Source organism: Xiphophorus couchianus, chromosome 7, assembly GCF_001444195.1.
Source record: "Xiphophorus couchianus chromosome 7, X_couchianus-1.0, whole genome shotgun sequence".
Lineage (NCBI taxonomy): Eukaryota > Metazoa > Chordata > Actinopteri > Cyprinodontiformes > Poeciliidae > Xiphophorus > Xiphophorus couchianus.
In genome coordinates, this window is record NC_040234.1 from 24149164 (window position 1) to 24165203 (window position 16040).

General features: G+C 40.3%; 1 protein-coding gene across 6 annotated transcripts in view; it reads right to left on the bottom strand.

Moving 5' to 3' along the window:
- abcc1 (ATP binding cassette subfamily C member 1 (ABCC1 blood group)) overlaps positions 1–16040 on the bottom strand; it is a 124179-nt gene that overhangs the window by 52483 nt on the left and 55656 nt on the right. For all 6 annotated transcript variants that reach the window (XM_028023569.1, XM_028023565.1, XM_028023567.1 and 3 more), the window contains 5 exons: positions 13304–13391; positions 12475–12544; positions 12209–12335; positions 9076–9252; positions 8372–8539 (listed from right to left, as the gene is read on the bottom strand). In XM_028023569.1, coding sequence (XP_027879370.1) covers positions 8372–8539; positions 9076–9252; positions 12209–12335; positions 12475–12544; positions 13304–13391 — 630 coding nt within the window. The remainder of the gene's footprint in view (positions 1–8371; positions 8540–9075; positions 9253–12208; positions 12336–12474; positions 12545–13303; positions 13392–16040) is intronic.

Here is a 16040-nt window from a genome sequence, read left to right on the forward strand (position 1 = left end):
CGAAGATGGAGTCAACCGAGGTAGAGGCATTACAGTTGGAGATAATCGGACTTTTGTGCACACTGCCTGCAGAAAGCCTAACAGAACTGTGTGATTTTCTCACCATTGCTGGGCCAAAATTTGAACATGTGACAGGAAAGAATAGAACATCGCTCATCTTAATGATTAGTAATCATCTACAGAGTGATGAGTTCCAAAAGTTAGAGGATTTGGGAATGTCAGCATTTCTCTGCTTTAGAGATAAGATAACTGAGCTCCAAGTTGAGGCTACAGATATCCATGTAAAGGAACCTAAAGCAGCACGACACAAACAGCAGAATGAATATGATGAGATATTGGGCACTACATCAACAGAAACCAGACCTTCTCAGTCTCATGTACCATCCCAAATAAAACATACTCATGAGGAGGATGTACATAAAATTCAGACTGCCATGTCCAGCCTTGGAATTCCAGCTTCAGCTCTACGTCAGACCCCTGCTGTATGGCACAAAGAATTCAAAATATCTGGACAAATTGGAGACCCAGGACAAAAAGACCGCCTCACATTTTCCAGTCTCGCACGACAAATTGAGCATGGCCTCCTCAAAGGCTTTCCAGAGACTGAGATTGTTGATGCTGTCATAAGGGCCATTGTCCCAGGGATGCAATTGCGGAGCTACCTAGAGGGAAAAAATGACCTTACACTCCCCACTCTGAGAAGAATACTGCGCTGCCATTATCAGGAGAAAAGTGCAACAGAATTATATAAACAGCTGTCATCAGAAGCACAGAGCGTTAAAGAGACTCCTCAGAGTTTTCTCATCCGCACTCTAGACCTACGACAGAAGATTCTGTTTGCATCACAAGAGTCAGAGTCAGGCTTATGTTATGATCCAGTGCTAGTGCAGAACATGTTTCTCCATACAGTTATGACTGGTTTGTTGAACGATAACATAAAACGTGACCTTCAGCCATCTCTAGAACAAGCTGGTGTTTCTGATGAACTGTTATTTGAAAAGTTAAATATTGCATGTGCCTATGAAAGTGAGAGGCAGGACAAGAAAAAAATGCACGCACCACAGCGATCTGTGACTGTCCACTCTGCTCAGTCTGACTACACCACCACTGAGAAGAAGGACAAAATAAGCCAGTCGAGTCACAGTAAGAGTCAAACAGATATTCTCTCAGAACTGCAGGAGATGAAAGCAAACATGACCCTGCTTAAAGATCTGAAAGCTGAAGTGTCTTCTATTAAAGAGTCTATGCAGCAGCCCTCTTATCTGCAGAGGCAGCACCCAAGCCCGGTATCAGAACCAGATTGCACACCAGCTCAATCAGCACCAGCTTACCACAACTCATCACAGACACACAAGCCTGCAATACATCATGGTTACCATCAAGCTACTCCAGTGCAATACAGCTACTTGCAACCCCATCCAACATATCACAATTATTTACCACCACCCTCAGGACAACATGATCATCTTCCACCCAATCAGAGATATGGAAATCAACGCCCCCTCTCCATAACATCACCACGGCCTAGGAGGAGGTGCTACGCCTGCCAGCAGGAAAATTTGGAGGACTGCATTCATTGCTTCAGGTGTGGCAGCAGTGAACACTTCTCAGCTGGCTGCAGGATGAGGAGATCAGGCCAATTCAGAGGGAGTGCTTTAAACGAGCAAGGGTTACCCCAGCGGGGCAGGGAGTGACCACGTCATCAGCAGTGCCCCAACTCTGTGCACACTGTGGTGCAAGCGGGTTAAAGGTGAGACTGAGACAATGTTCATCTTGTAAAAGTGTGTTGTACTGTTCCGAGAGATGTCAACATGAACATTGGACTGTACATAAAAATCAATGCTCGACAGCTTCCTGTAGTACTGTCCGAGCCACACCACAAAAGAAAAACCAAGTTAAATTTGCCCCACTAGTTGGAAAAAAATATCTGGTTGACTGCTATATCCAAGGTCAGCAAACTAGGGCATTGTGGGACTCTGGCTCACAAGTAACTGTAGTCAGTGAACAATGGAAAGCGGAACATCTGCCACATGTGACTCTGAGAGGCATTGCTGAGATCATTGAAAACAGTGATACTTTGAATCTCATTGCAGCCAATGGCCAAAACATGCCGTACTTGGGATGGATAGAAGTCACATTCAAGCTAGCTGCAGATGGAGTCCCAACAACAGAGGTTGTTGTTCCTTCACTAGTAATTAAAGGCAACAGTCTTGCTCGCCCTATTATAGGTTCAAATGTCATTGGCCTGATAGTGGATACAGAGCTGCAGCAAAGCAAAGACACCAATAAACAGCAGTTAATCAAAGCTGTCCACGCAGCTTTTTCTGACTTTGAAATGGATGATGCTAAAGTGTTTGTGGCTAGAGTTGCTGCTGAACAGCAATTTTTGGAATATAATGTCAAGACCACCAGAGGACAAGTACATGTCCCAAAACACACATCAGTAAAAGTAGAGTGCCGTGTTAATGCAACCCTCTTACAGGAGACAACTCTGATCTTCGAACCCAGTGTCAACCCACAGTGGTCGGAAGGCCTAGAGTTCACTGACACCCTCTTAAAACTGGAGAAAGGTACAAAGTCAGTCGTGATTGTGGATGTGCAAAACCCAACAGACCATGACATAATACTCTCTGGCAGGACTGTTATTGGGACAGCACAGCCAGTCCAAGCAGTTTACCCGACGACAATCTTTGAACAGCCCTGCTCCACGTCCCCATCAACAGTTGCTAATGTAGAGGTGAGGAAACAACAAACCACTGATTGTGACTGGGACCCCCCAGTTAATTTGGATCATCTCAGTTCCCCTGAAAGAGATCTGATTAAACAGATGTTGAGAGAGGAGTCAGGCTCCTTTTCCTGTTCCGATGATGATATTGGATGCATCGAGAACCTGCGACTGTCCATCTCACTGAAAGACACAGAACCTGTGGCCAAAACTTACCTCTCGGTTCCAAAACTATTATACCAAGAAATGAAGACCTATCTACATGATCTGATCACACAAGGTTGGGTGCGCAAATCGAATTCCCCCTATTCTTCTCCAGTGGTGTGTGTCCGAAAAAAAGATGGAAGCTTACGCCTTTGTATCGACTACCGTGAGTTGAACCATAAGACTGTACCAGACCGCCAGCCCATTCCCAGAGTACAGGACATTATGGATGGCCTGGGGGGCAACTCATGGTTTTCGCTGTTAGATCAAGGTAAAGCTTACCATCAGGGGTTTATGGCGGAACACAGTCAGCCCCTCACTGCTTTTGTGACCCCTTGGGGTTTATATGAATGGATTCGTATACCATTTGGTTTAATGAACGCACCAGCTGCCTTCCAGCGGTGCATGGAAGAATGTCTCGAGGGACTCAGGGATGAAATTTGCATTCCATACCTTGATGACATCCTTGTTTTCAGTAAGTCATTCGAAAGCCATGTTGAACATGTCAGAACTGTGCTTAGACGATTGAGAATGTATGGCATCAAGTTGAAGCCAGCCAAATGTGAAATGTTTCGGCATGAGGTTCGCTATCTTGGGCGGGTCATTTCATCAGAGGGCAGTAAAATCGACCCTGCTGATACCATTGCTGTCAGGGCCCTGAAAGACAAACGGCCAGCCACTGTGGGAGAACTGAGAGCCATTATGGGCCTTCTGAGCTATTATCGTCAGTATATTCGAGACTTTTCTCAAATAGCTGCCCCTCTTTATGATCTCATGAGAGCTCCTGCAGATTCAAATCAAAGTGACACACATGTTACAAGACAGAGACAGAATAAAAGAAAAACGGGGACTTCCTCCAACTTTCCCATTGTGTGGTCAGAAAAACACCAGCACTTGCTTGAGGAACTGTTGGATCACCTGGTGGAGCCACCAATCCTTGCCTTTCCTGATTTTAGTAAACCCTTTGTACTACACACAGATGCTTCCAATCTGGGTCTGGAGGCAGTTTTGTATCAGGAACAGGAAGGAAAAATGCGTGTAATAGCATATGCCTCGCGAACACTCACCAAATCTGAAAAAAACTACCATTTCCACTCTGGAAAATTGGAATTTCTTGCCTTAAAATGGGCTGTCTGTGAAAAATTTAGAGACTATTTGATTGGCTCATCATGCACTGTATATACAGACAATAATCCGCTCACTTATGTCTTGTCTACAGCGAAGTTGAATGCAACCGGGTGTCGGTGGGTGGCTGAATTAGCGGATTTTCACCTTACCATTCGATACCGACCAGGGAAAGAAAACATCGATGCAGACTGTCTGTCAAGGCTGCCAGTGGATATTAACACCATGATGGAACACTGTACTGAGGAAATGTCATCCCGTTCAGTTCAAGCAGTTGTACAGTCAGTTGAGGACCCAAGTTCCCATGCGGTGTGGTCCATGGCACTCTCTGCTCAATGTAAAGAAATCAGCACTTCACACCAGTCGCTTCTTTCATTGGAAGAGATTTGTCGAGCTCAGAGGGAAGATAAAAATATTGGCCCTGTGATTGAATATTGTCAGTTAAATAAAAAACCTGACAGAAAACAGCTAAAATCACTCAGCAAAGAGAGTATAAAAGACTACTACACGAATGGGAAAAACTGATTTTTGGATGATGACAGCATCCTGCGTCGAAAGACAGCCAAACGGATACAACTTGTTTTGCCTGAAAAGTACAAAGCAACCGTTATGAAGGAACTACATGATGGCATGGGACATCAAGGGGTTGATCGAACCACTTCATTGGTGAGAGAACGTTTCTTCTGGCCATACATGCAACATGACATTCAGCACTATGTGGCTCAGAGATGCACATGTATAAAACAGAAGAAACCAAGCCGAGAGGTCAGGGCGCCTCTTACTAATATTGTCACAACCCAGCCTTTTGAGTTGGTTTCTCTCGATTTCTTGCATGTTGACAAGTCAGCTGGCGGATATGAGTACATATTGGTCATAATTGATCATTTCTCAAGATTCGCCCAGGCTTACGCCACAACATCTAAGTCAGCAAAAACTGTGGCTGATAAACTTTTTAATGATTATGCATTGAAATTTGGATTCCCCCTACGTATTCATCACGATCAAGGTGGTGAATTCGAAAACCAGCTTATGTCACAACTAAAAAGAACCGCTGGAGTTTTGGGCTCGCGGACAACACCGTACCATCCTGAAGGCAACGGCCAAGTCGAACGTTTCAACCGTACACTCATACAAATGCTGAGGACCCTTACAGAGAAAGAGAAGTCCAACTGGAAAGAGTCACTGAACAGATTGATTTTTGCATACAATTGCACAAAATGTGAAGTCACTGGTTTTTCCCCCTTCTTTCTTCTGTTTGGAAGGACTCCAAGACTGCCGATTGATGTACTTTTCCGCTTGACACCAGAAACAGGTACACCTGATCACAGAGAGTACATGCGAAAATGGCGAGAAGGAATGCAACAAGCTTATGAGATAACACGGAACAATGCAAGAAAATCAGCTGAAAGAGGCAAAAGAAACCATGATTGCAAAATAAAGAGCTCAGAGCTGGAACCTGGAGACCGTGTCCTGGTTAGGAATTTGACCCCGAGAGGCGGGACTGGTAAACTCCGCAGTCATTGGGAGGACATCATCCACAAGGTTGTGCGGCGAGTAAATAAGGATGCTCCTGTATATGAGGTGGTACCTGAACAAGGAAAGGGGAGAGATAGTAGGATACTACACCGCAACCTCTTACTTCCCTGTGACCACCTACCTCTGGAAGTTCCCCTAAAAGTTGCCAGATCACGAAAAAAAGGTTCGACACAAACAAGTGACAGTGAACATAATAGTCAACAAAAGGACATCAGTGGTGAGGATTCAGAGGATGAATGGTTTTACTACCCATGCCCTGAGCCACACAACCGAACAGGTCCCACTGCTGAGGAGCACACTGATGTGTCGGCAGACCCTGAGCCCACATCAGCAAGAGGAGAGACAAGGCCAGAAGAGGACCGAGAGACGGTGTTAAATCTGGAGGAAGATCAAGCGATGCCTGACCTGCTCGTGGAAGATGGAGCGCCTGAACAACTGGAAAATTGTGGAGACAACCCTCTCCCACCATCCATGTCACCTCCTTCATGTGAGAACCACGGTGGAGATGAGCGAGTACAAGATAGGCCTAGGAGAGAACGGCGACCACCACGGCGATTTACCTATGATGAACTGGGTTATCCATCTTGTTACAGTTTGGGACTTCCACCAAGCTCCACATATTGGCTTGACCCAGTGCACTATTGTGGACCCTTTCAAGCAAGGTCTATGTGGCCGGAGCCAGTTCAGGTGTCCACCTACGATCCTGTGTTTGTGTATTGCTGATCCACCTTTTTCTTTTGGACTTAGTATTGGCATTTAAAGACTTTGATTAGGTCAAGTGCCTGTGTATTGACCAAGTAATCTCTTTATGGTTTTATGGATTATATTTGTCATCTTACTCCTTTCCTTATTGGATGTCGAGGACGACATTTCTGTTGAAGGGGAGTGTGTAGTGGTTATAAAACTATTTTAGACAACCAAAAGGGAAAACAAGATCTAGTGATCTGCGATCGATTATTTTGGTCTTTCAAGTTCAGTGCTACAGACAGATACAGTAAAGGGTAGCCTAAGTTTAATGAAGTTAAAAACAATGTATTTTTCTTTAATGTCATTTTTCCGGGTATGTTTGGTTATAATTCTTGAAAAGTTCAACCTTTTAGATTTTAAGTTATGAGGGTTTAATCATTCGAGTTTCGATTGGTTTTGTCTGATCGGATTTAGGGGAACGCGATGCTTCTGCTCCTCCATTACAACACTGGAGACGAAAGCAGTGACATCGTGTCCGTGTTTTTATTATTCCCCTACAGGTAAAGTTCGTACTACCTATTACAAGCTTTACAAGTTATTGATTATGCTTGTTTAATGAACAGGGAGCGTTGTGGTGACTGTGATAACTAGTCTAAGAGCTACTATACTCACCTTAGCTTCCTGGTTAGCTGCGTCCTGTGTGTGCTAAGTTTGTTTTACTGTGTTGGCATAACCAGAATGGATGTAATGTTTACTCAGTATGTGACAGTGTAATGTCTGGAACTGTTTTGAAATATTACCATTACAACACTGGAGACGAAAGCAGTGACATCGTGTCCGTGTTTTTATTATTCCCCTACAGATAGAGTCCTTACTCATAAGGGGCGTAACAGCAGCACATGTTGATGCACTAAATCTCCATCAGAATATCCTATCTGGTAAATGTGTGGGTAGCTCATATCGGTGCATTAAGACAGTGCTTAAAAATATCTAAAATAATATTTAAATATTAAAAATATTTTAAATATAGAGGTGTTTGTAAGAAGTGTTTGTAAGAATGAATGAGTATCAGAAAGGGGAAACAAGTTTTTATTGAAATTAAATTAAACACAGACATCTACAAAAATACAGATCCCTGCAAAGGTTGTATGGCAGTCTTTATCAAATGTACTGCAGCCAAAATGTGTCCATCGAACTGCGCAGGTCACTGTGCACCTGAAATGATAGGGTATGCTTAATATAAAGTGATATTACGCCGTAGAAATACACAGACACAATTCCAAATAAAATATCATTAAACATGATATTTGCTCTATTTAGCACGGTTCAAATTTAGATTTTTATTAAACTAAAATATTTTAAAGTATAAGGACAAAATAGCCCACAAAAACAATGTAATTGGTCCTGATTCATGTGGTTGATGCCAAGCAATGACTTTCTTGATTAGAGTATACAAGTATAATAACAACATTGCAGATGGCAAACTGAAGCCATTTTCAAATATGTCTACAAGCTGCCTCTCATCTAAACTTAAAACATGAAGTAATACAGCAGCTTAAAGAAAGCCAGATATAAATTAAATAAAGCTTACCTTAGTCTTTGACGGAATAAAACAGACAAAACGAAACTTCCATAGGTAGGATGTACAGATAAGAAATCTGCTGAGTAAGCAGTTTGTGACGGAACATCGATGTGCGCATGTGCCTTACCACAAGGCAGCGGAGATTGATGGGTAGCACAGATAGTTAGAACACTGGTTATAGGCTGGGAACATATTGATGGGGAAGCGCAGACTGATGTAAAACCACAACACTGGAAAAAGTTCTGGTATGCACTGAATGGCAACATTTGCTACATTTTTCAGCTAGTATGGTTTGCTTTGCCATAATTTTGCACACACTGCAATGTGGCAAAACCACAAACCAAGCGCTTTGAAATCCCTGTTCTGTCACGCACCTGTGGTGGCAATGCACGAACAACAAATGAAGGAAACAAAATCTTTATAAGGAACATATAAAGAAAACATGAGCGCTTCCTTTTTCATAAAATGTAAACAAAAATGGAGTGGGCTCAGATTCAGGTTTGTTCACCCACCTTTTCCCTCAGTATGCCCTGTGGGCCGATGACATAATCAAAGATGTGCTTTCCAACATGAGCATCAACAGCAGACAGTGGGTCATCCAGCAAGTATACAGCACGGTCACAATACACTGCCCTGGCCAGGCTCACTCGTTGCTTCTGGCCACCAGACAGATTCACTCCCTAAACACAGAATGGGTAAGAAACTAAAATGAAAACATCTCAGAGGCTGCACATAATTAATTATTTTTGGCTTTGGGATCACATAGAAAAAAAGAGGCACATAAGACTGGAGCTGCTTAAATTTGTTTTCAACAGACAACCTTATGTGTGACTTAATTAAAAGCTCTTCCTATTGATGATGAGCTGTAATTGAATTATAGAATATAAAAAGCATCATGTTACTGCTTACGTATAGAATCAGCTCCAGAATGAGCTACATTAAAAAAACTTTAACTGAACAAACGCCTAATATTTCAGATAGTCAAAACACCTGAATGAGTACATCCCTGACATTCCTGCAGATATTTAAGTATATTTTTTCATGGGACAACACTGACAAAAATGACACTTTGACATAATGAAAAGTAGTCTGTGTGCAGATTATGTAACAGTGTAAATTTATTCTTCCCTCAAAATAACTACATATACAGTCATTAATGTCTAAATATTATGCTATGTTATAGTGATTAATGGACAGAGGGATCCTCAGTCAAAACCTTCTCTCCAATCTCAGTCTCATCCCCTGCAGGGAGAATCTCCAGGTCTGGCTGGAGAGCACACACTTCCACCACATGGTTGTACCAGTCTTCCTTCCTCTTCTGACCAAACACAATGTTTTCTTTCAGTGTGGAGTTCTGGATCCAGGCCTGCTGTGGAACGTAGGCCACAGAACCCTGAAAGCAACATACATGTACACAGATTCATATTAAATCATCTCATTTTCAGATTAAGTCTCACATTATTATGTCAGACTACAACCTTCGCTTTAAACCCAGAACATCATATACAGTGCTTTACAAAAGTAATCATAGCCCTTACACGTTTTTACACTGTCACATTACTACACAGAATAGTAGTACCACAAACCTACTTTATTTTATTATTTACTTTTTTTAAACTATCAAAAATCCTGAAAAGTGGCCTGTGAAGCATTCATCCAGGCAAGGCAGGAGAATTCTGACATATGTTCTGCTCTCTGGGTGAAATTTACTAGCCAATCTGCCTTCTGCCCTACACTTATGCAAATGGCTGGTCCATATGAGTTTACTGTTGAAACACAGAGCTAGACTCTCTAACTTCTTAATATGAAAGATTTTTCTGGGTCCAATGAAGAGATGGAATCTTATGGAACAGATCACTGTTGTTTAAGCTTGGTGCCACCTCAGATCTGCTTAAAGATTCTTTTGGTACAGAGTTGGTGAAATCATCAGAATGCAACAAATTAAAACAAGAGCCTAATTGGATGTTCCTTAAGGATGGTTCATTAACCATGTAGGTAAATGTCAACATATCCCTTCTGGTGCCATACCTGGTCAAAGACCCCTGTTATATCCATGGGAGCAACACAACACAACACTCGGCTGTACTGAGGTATAGCCAGATTATTAGATATGCCATTATGATTGAACAGACATCATGCTCTTTCATACTCTTTTTGTGTGCTTTGTTACCTTAACATAATTTTGTTGTTGTGACAAAATATCAAAAAGCTTAAGAGGTGTGAATATTTTCGCATAATACGATAAACTATACATAATGCTATATACTACACAAAAAGCCTATAGACTACACACAATACTATAGACTACACACAAAACTGTAGACTATACACAATACTATAGCTGTGACCTCACGCGCATAAGATCCCACCCACTCCCTCACCCCCTTCTGGAGGGCAAAATGCTGCTTGCCAACAATGACTACTATTAGTTTTAGCTTTTAAATTGTCAACATAACGCACTAAATCTTAAATGTACGCCTGATGTATAAAAGAAAAAGGGATGCAGTGATTTGCTACTTATTGTCAACACTACAACAACTAGATAACAAGGTCAGGAAAAGGTTTTAATAAAAAAATTAATTGTGAGGGTGAAGGTAGGTCAGTTATGATAACTTCACTTTGACAACCTTAACATGTAGATATTCTGCAAGAGTTTTGTGTTTCAGTTCAATTAAAACAAAATAAGCCAACTCACACACCAACTTTCTGACAGTAGAGAAGGTACTTAAATTAGCTAGCTACCACATTGGTAGTTAATCTACCACAGTGATAATAATTGATACAATTAATAATTGTAAAATCGCAAAATAAACATCAAGCTAAATAAACATAAAACTAATGGACTGAACTGTTCTTTGTGAGGAAAATTCATTTAGTTAATGCAATTGTATGTATGTATGTATATATATATATATATATATATATATATATATATATATATATATATATATACTAGAAAGAAAAGAACATTTCTTTAAAATTGACTATAAAATACTCCGAAATCTTGTAGAAAAAACTTGTCAGATTTCTTTTTTCCTGAAACTCAAAAAACCTCCATGTTTCTTCTAGAAAATTTACTAAAAAATACTGTCGTATTTGCTAGAAAAAACAATAAAATGTAAAATTTCTGAGTTTTTTGGTGGGAATTTATGCTCCCTTTTTTTCCTATCTAAAATGACTCTAATACACCAGTGTAAGTAAAAGTAGTCCATGATACTATTCAAGTAAAAGTAAAAAATACAGTGCAGTAAAACTACTTCTATACCCTTTCCCCCCGCAAAAAAGTTACTAAAGTAAATGTAATCAGTACTGCCCCTGAACAGACAACAAAATTAGTAGCTTATTTTTGATGATATTCTCATCCCCTGCAGGGAGAATCAATTAGCCACATTATCAGCATCCAACAGCTTACTTGGTATGTTTGAAAAAAACTATGTAAAGACCTTTGCCATTTGCTCGTTTTCTGCCATGATTCAAACACACACTGGCATACTGATTGACACAGCAGCATGTCTCTGTTGCTGCCCCATAAGTACGACGTGCAGTCATGTTGTGTTTAAAGGTGGCTCGGAAAAACATGTTTAAAATGGATTAAACTCTTGTAACTGGTGAAAAAAGTGCAGGAGACAGATACAGGAAGTGTGGGAAACTCCTGCTGTATCAAATTGAGACAGGACTAATAGAAAGTGGACCACTCTGAGGAAAAAAAGAAAAAAAAAAGCAGTCCAGAGTGGGCATGTAATATAAATACAATGTCTTAATCTATCTTAATGCTCAGTACGAGAACCACAATGAGCTCAAGATTATTTAGTACACGTCACATACTTGAACCAGCAGCCCAGCACCAGGGTTTGGTTCAATTTCCACTGTCTAGTGCAGTGTTTCTCAAAGGTTTTTGGGCATTATTCAGGTTCCTTACAAAGAACAAAGCTGGTTCTTAATAAAATCCTAATGAGTCAAATTGAAAGTGTCACAGCAACGTCATCAGCCGTTGTAACGCTGAATTGATGTGGTGAAGCTGCAGGAGCTAGACCGCGGAGCTGCGCCAAGAAGCTACAAACACTGAAGAGAAGGAGAGCTACCATCGATACAGTCGTAGCCAAGCATGTTTTAATGTTACACAATACAATTTTAGCAAGTTGCTCAAAGTCTAAAATGATATTGTTGTGCATTTAAGAAGTAAAGTTTACCTTCCAGCAAACGCCCCCCAAAGGAATCGCAGTGCCCCCCTTTTGTAAAGATTTCGGCCAGCGTCCCCTGCTGTCCTCTGAACGCCCACGTTGAGAAACGCTAGTCTAGTGTATATATGGCTTTGCTTTGTAACAGTGTGAAAGAGTAAGAGCAGCCACCTTCACAACCACAGATCCTTCAACTTTGTCCATCTCCCCCAGGAGGGCAGAGAGCAGAGAGGACTTTCCTGAGCCAACGTGTCCCACAACTGCTACCAACGAGCCTTCTGGGATGCACACATTCAACCTAAATACAAACACATATACACAACCACAGATCCATCTTCTCATTTCACTTTTAATCGGGAAATTCTCAGGCTCATTTGTACATTAATTAAATAATAAAAGCTTGTAGGTTTCCCATACTCAGGGTAAATGGGACCTACCTCTTGAGTGTTGGTGATTCAGCTCTGGACCACCTGAAGATTCCATCTACTATAGAGATGCTGTGTGGGGCTGGAAAAGAATATCTGCATAAATGAATTAACTCAACAATAAATAAGAGCTCTTTCCTTCAAGATTGGGTTGGAGAAATATTGCTTTTTTTTTTAAATCAAATTTTCTTCTACAACCTGAACTTTTGGAGTGAGCTATATCACGGAGCTAGGGGACATGGGAAATATGTTTTATGTTGCATTACCTTGCAAAAGTATCACATTCCCTTGCAATAGGTTTTCTATTCCCTTGCAATAAGCAAATACACCCTGGTTAATTTTTGTATACAGTGAAAACTTCAAATATCTCACAAACGAGATATTAACGTACATGAAAAATCTTACGAAAACCTTATATTATAGCAGAAATATGGTGGCCACTGTAAGAAAGACTTTCAGCATTCAAGTAAGCTGCATCAACTGATCAGTACATTATTGCAAGAGAATGCAAAACCTTTTGTGAGATAACGCCAAAGGAAAAAATAATCTTCCATGTCCCCCATGGGGCTCCGTACTATATAATACAGCTCTTTAGTAATATGTCAAACTGTTTCTTAAGACTTTATTTACATAATTTTCAGTTAATCCTTTTACAAGACTAAAATCGAAAGCATATTTTTCATTCATATTGAATTAACTGCAATCCACCACTGAGGTCCAAAATTATTGACTAATACCCGTCAGCTTGGTGTGTAATCCTAATAGTATAGCTCTGTAAAATCTTGAAGGTTTGTATTTTCTTCCATGACTAGTATTAGACAACACATTTGGGGAGACTTACAGCCAGCCATTGTTTTGTGCTCCACACTGTCTTCTTGCAGCTCCTCGTGTGACAAAAATACTCTTAGCCTCTTCAGAGACACACTGACCTGAAAACAGACCAAACGAAGGAAGACTACAGTCAAGATTGATCAAGTTTTACAACATTCATTCAAGCCTTGAGGTAAGAACTGAACCAGTCTTTCTTGCTATAACAGATACATCACTGTGCAACAATGTTCTCATAGTAGGGGTTGCACCATTTAATACATATATTTTTTCTTTTAAGTTTTTTTGGCTCTAGTGGCCTTAATTTGAGAGTGGTTGGACAGAAAAATGGGTAATGAAAGAGAGGGAAGATGTTCTGGGAATCAACCCTGTGATGTCCACGATAAAGACTGAGGCATCCACATGTGGGTTGTGCTTTACCCCATACCACCCCTGTCCTCAGCCTTTTAAAGTTGAGGTCAATGTAATAAAAGTTGAGTTGACTAGTGGCTGTCATGTCATATAAACACCAAAGTTTCACAGCAACTTAGAGGCTTTATTAGCTATACTGACAGCAAAAAAGACAAAAGACAGCTTGGAAAGAGAATGCAGAATAAAAATAAATAAAACATCATCCGAGATTTCTTCTGTAGAAGCTGAACGGTGACCTTCTGTCACTGTCTTCTTAAAAGTTGCACAAAGTAAAGACTGACCTTTTTTTCTTCCAAACCAGATAGTGTAATGATCAGGTACATGATCATCTTGGATAGCAGCATTTACTTATGAGTCAAATTATTATGCTGACCACAACTGTGCATGTTGGAACATCATAAACTAAACTTGATCACCTTTTGATTACAGTTAAATTCAGTGCACCCTATGCTTGCAACTGGACAATAGTGCTGTGTCATTCATGATCAATCTGTTCAAATGAACAAATCATTTGAGAGAACAAACTGAAGCAAATCACTTCAGACCTCATTCATTTCTGAGTTCAGATAAGGAGCCAGTTAGATGGAACTTCTGAATTCTGTGACACAAAATAAATGCTGAAGTAAGAGACACAGCGCCATTTCAGTGCAGCAGCTGTAATGCAAATCAGGATGCAATCCATTCATGTTGTGACACAGTGCCACAGCACAGCGTGCTGCGAATTACAACTGATCCATTCTAACTCGATTACACAGAGCAGTGGAACAATAATACACAGCTCAGATTATAAATTGTTCAAGCTGTGACACAAAGCCACAATACGGTACGTGAGTGAGTTACTTACTGCAGGAATAAGGACAATCACTGTCTAATCCCTCAGACAATCATGTAGGCTTAATGCAAAGCAATATAATAGTTAATTTGATGCAACAGACATATTTTGACTGAAGAACGAACACTGTGCGAATACATTTCCATCCTGTCAGACATCTAAATGGTATGTGACTAAATCTCTTGTAGCTAATGTTTTATTGCACTGAAATGAAAACAAAAAATAAAAATGGTAAATAATAAATCAAGGGGAAATGAGAAACTAAGCCTAATAAATACTGTACTTTTTTTTTTAGATTTTATATGTTATACGTCTCATTTTCTCAAATTCAAATTCAAAAGTACTTTATTAATCCCAAAGGGAATTAATACCAGCCCTGTTTAGTCCACTTTAATCAGACTGTAATGTGTTTGTCTAGAAAGTCTGATTCATTTGGATAGTGTGATTGCAGATTTGAATTCCAAAACTGACTAAAAAAGTGAACTCTGATCCGCCTAAAAGCCTCGGCCCAGGTGAAGTGAACTCTGAAATGGTTGGAATGCAGTGAAAATGCAACTGGACTGGAGACAGCTCCAAAAGCAGGAAGCTAACTAAAGTGCAGGGCATTCTGAGAGCATTGGCCTCAGAATGCTCTGCACTGTATATTAGTCAATATATCCCCTAGTGAAAAAAATACTTTAGTATATTTGAAACATATATTCATTTGTGAAAGTACATTTTAAGTAGGCCTGTCACGATAGCAAATTTTGCTGTCTCAAAAATTATTGCGATAAATGATACTATTGTTTGAAGACCTTTTTACACTGAAAATGATGTAATAACGCATGCGATTTCTTGCCAAAGTTAGATACACTTTATTTTCAAAAGAACACTAAACACTGGAACTGGTAAACAAAATAAACAAAACAACCAAAAACAAAAATAAAATGGATTCTCAGTCTCCATTAACAAAAAATGTACTGAAAAAAAAAACTAAACAACATAAAGCCAAAGTGTAAATAAATACTGCATTCAACCAAAAGAGGGCAGATTATGAAGTCTGTATATTGTGTTGCCCTTCAGTAATAATTAAATTTAAATAGAGACGATGGGCACATCAACTACCTGATGCAATACTTCACACTACATGATTTTTTGCTCCTATTTTTCCCCTTACAACAATCTTAGCACATTGGTCTTTCTAAGATTGTGTGGTGTGTTACGGTAGATCGTCGTTGCCACTCCGATCCAAATCAGGGGTTTTCCCCGACTGGGATCGTTAAGGCAGCCTGTTGAATGTGACAGGTAGCCAATCAGAAAGCACAGATTCTCCTCTATGCTTTCTGAGGGAAAATTACGGAGGGGAATCCCAAACAGCTGACACGGCGCAACCCGAAGTCCAGCGGACATTGGAGATGATATGTGGAAACAACATTAATGTTTATTCAACATGCAAAGAATATAGAAATGACAAGGGGAGGAGTTGGAGCGAAATCGATAACTTTTCAGCTGTTCTTCCTTAACGTGA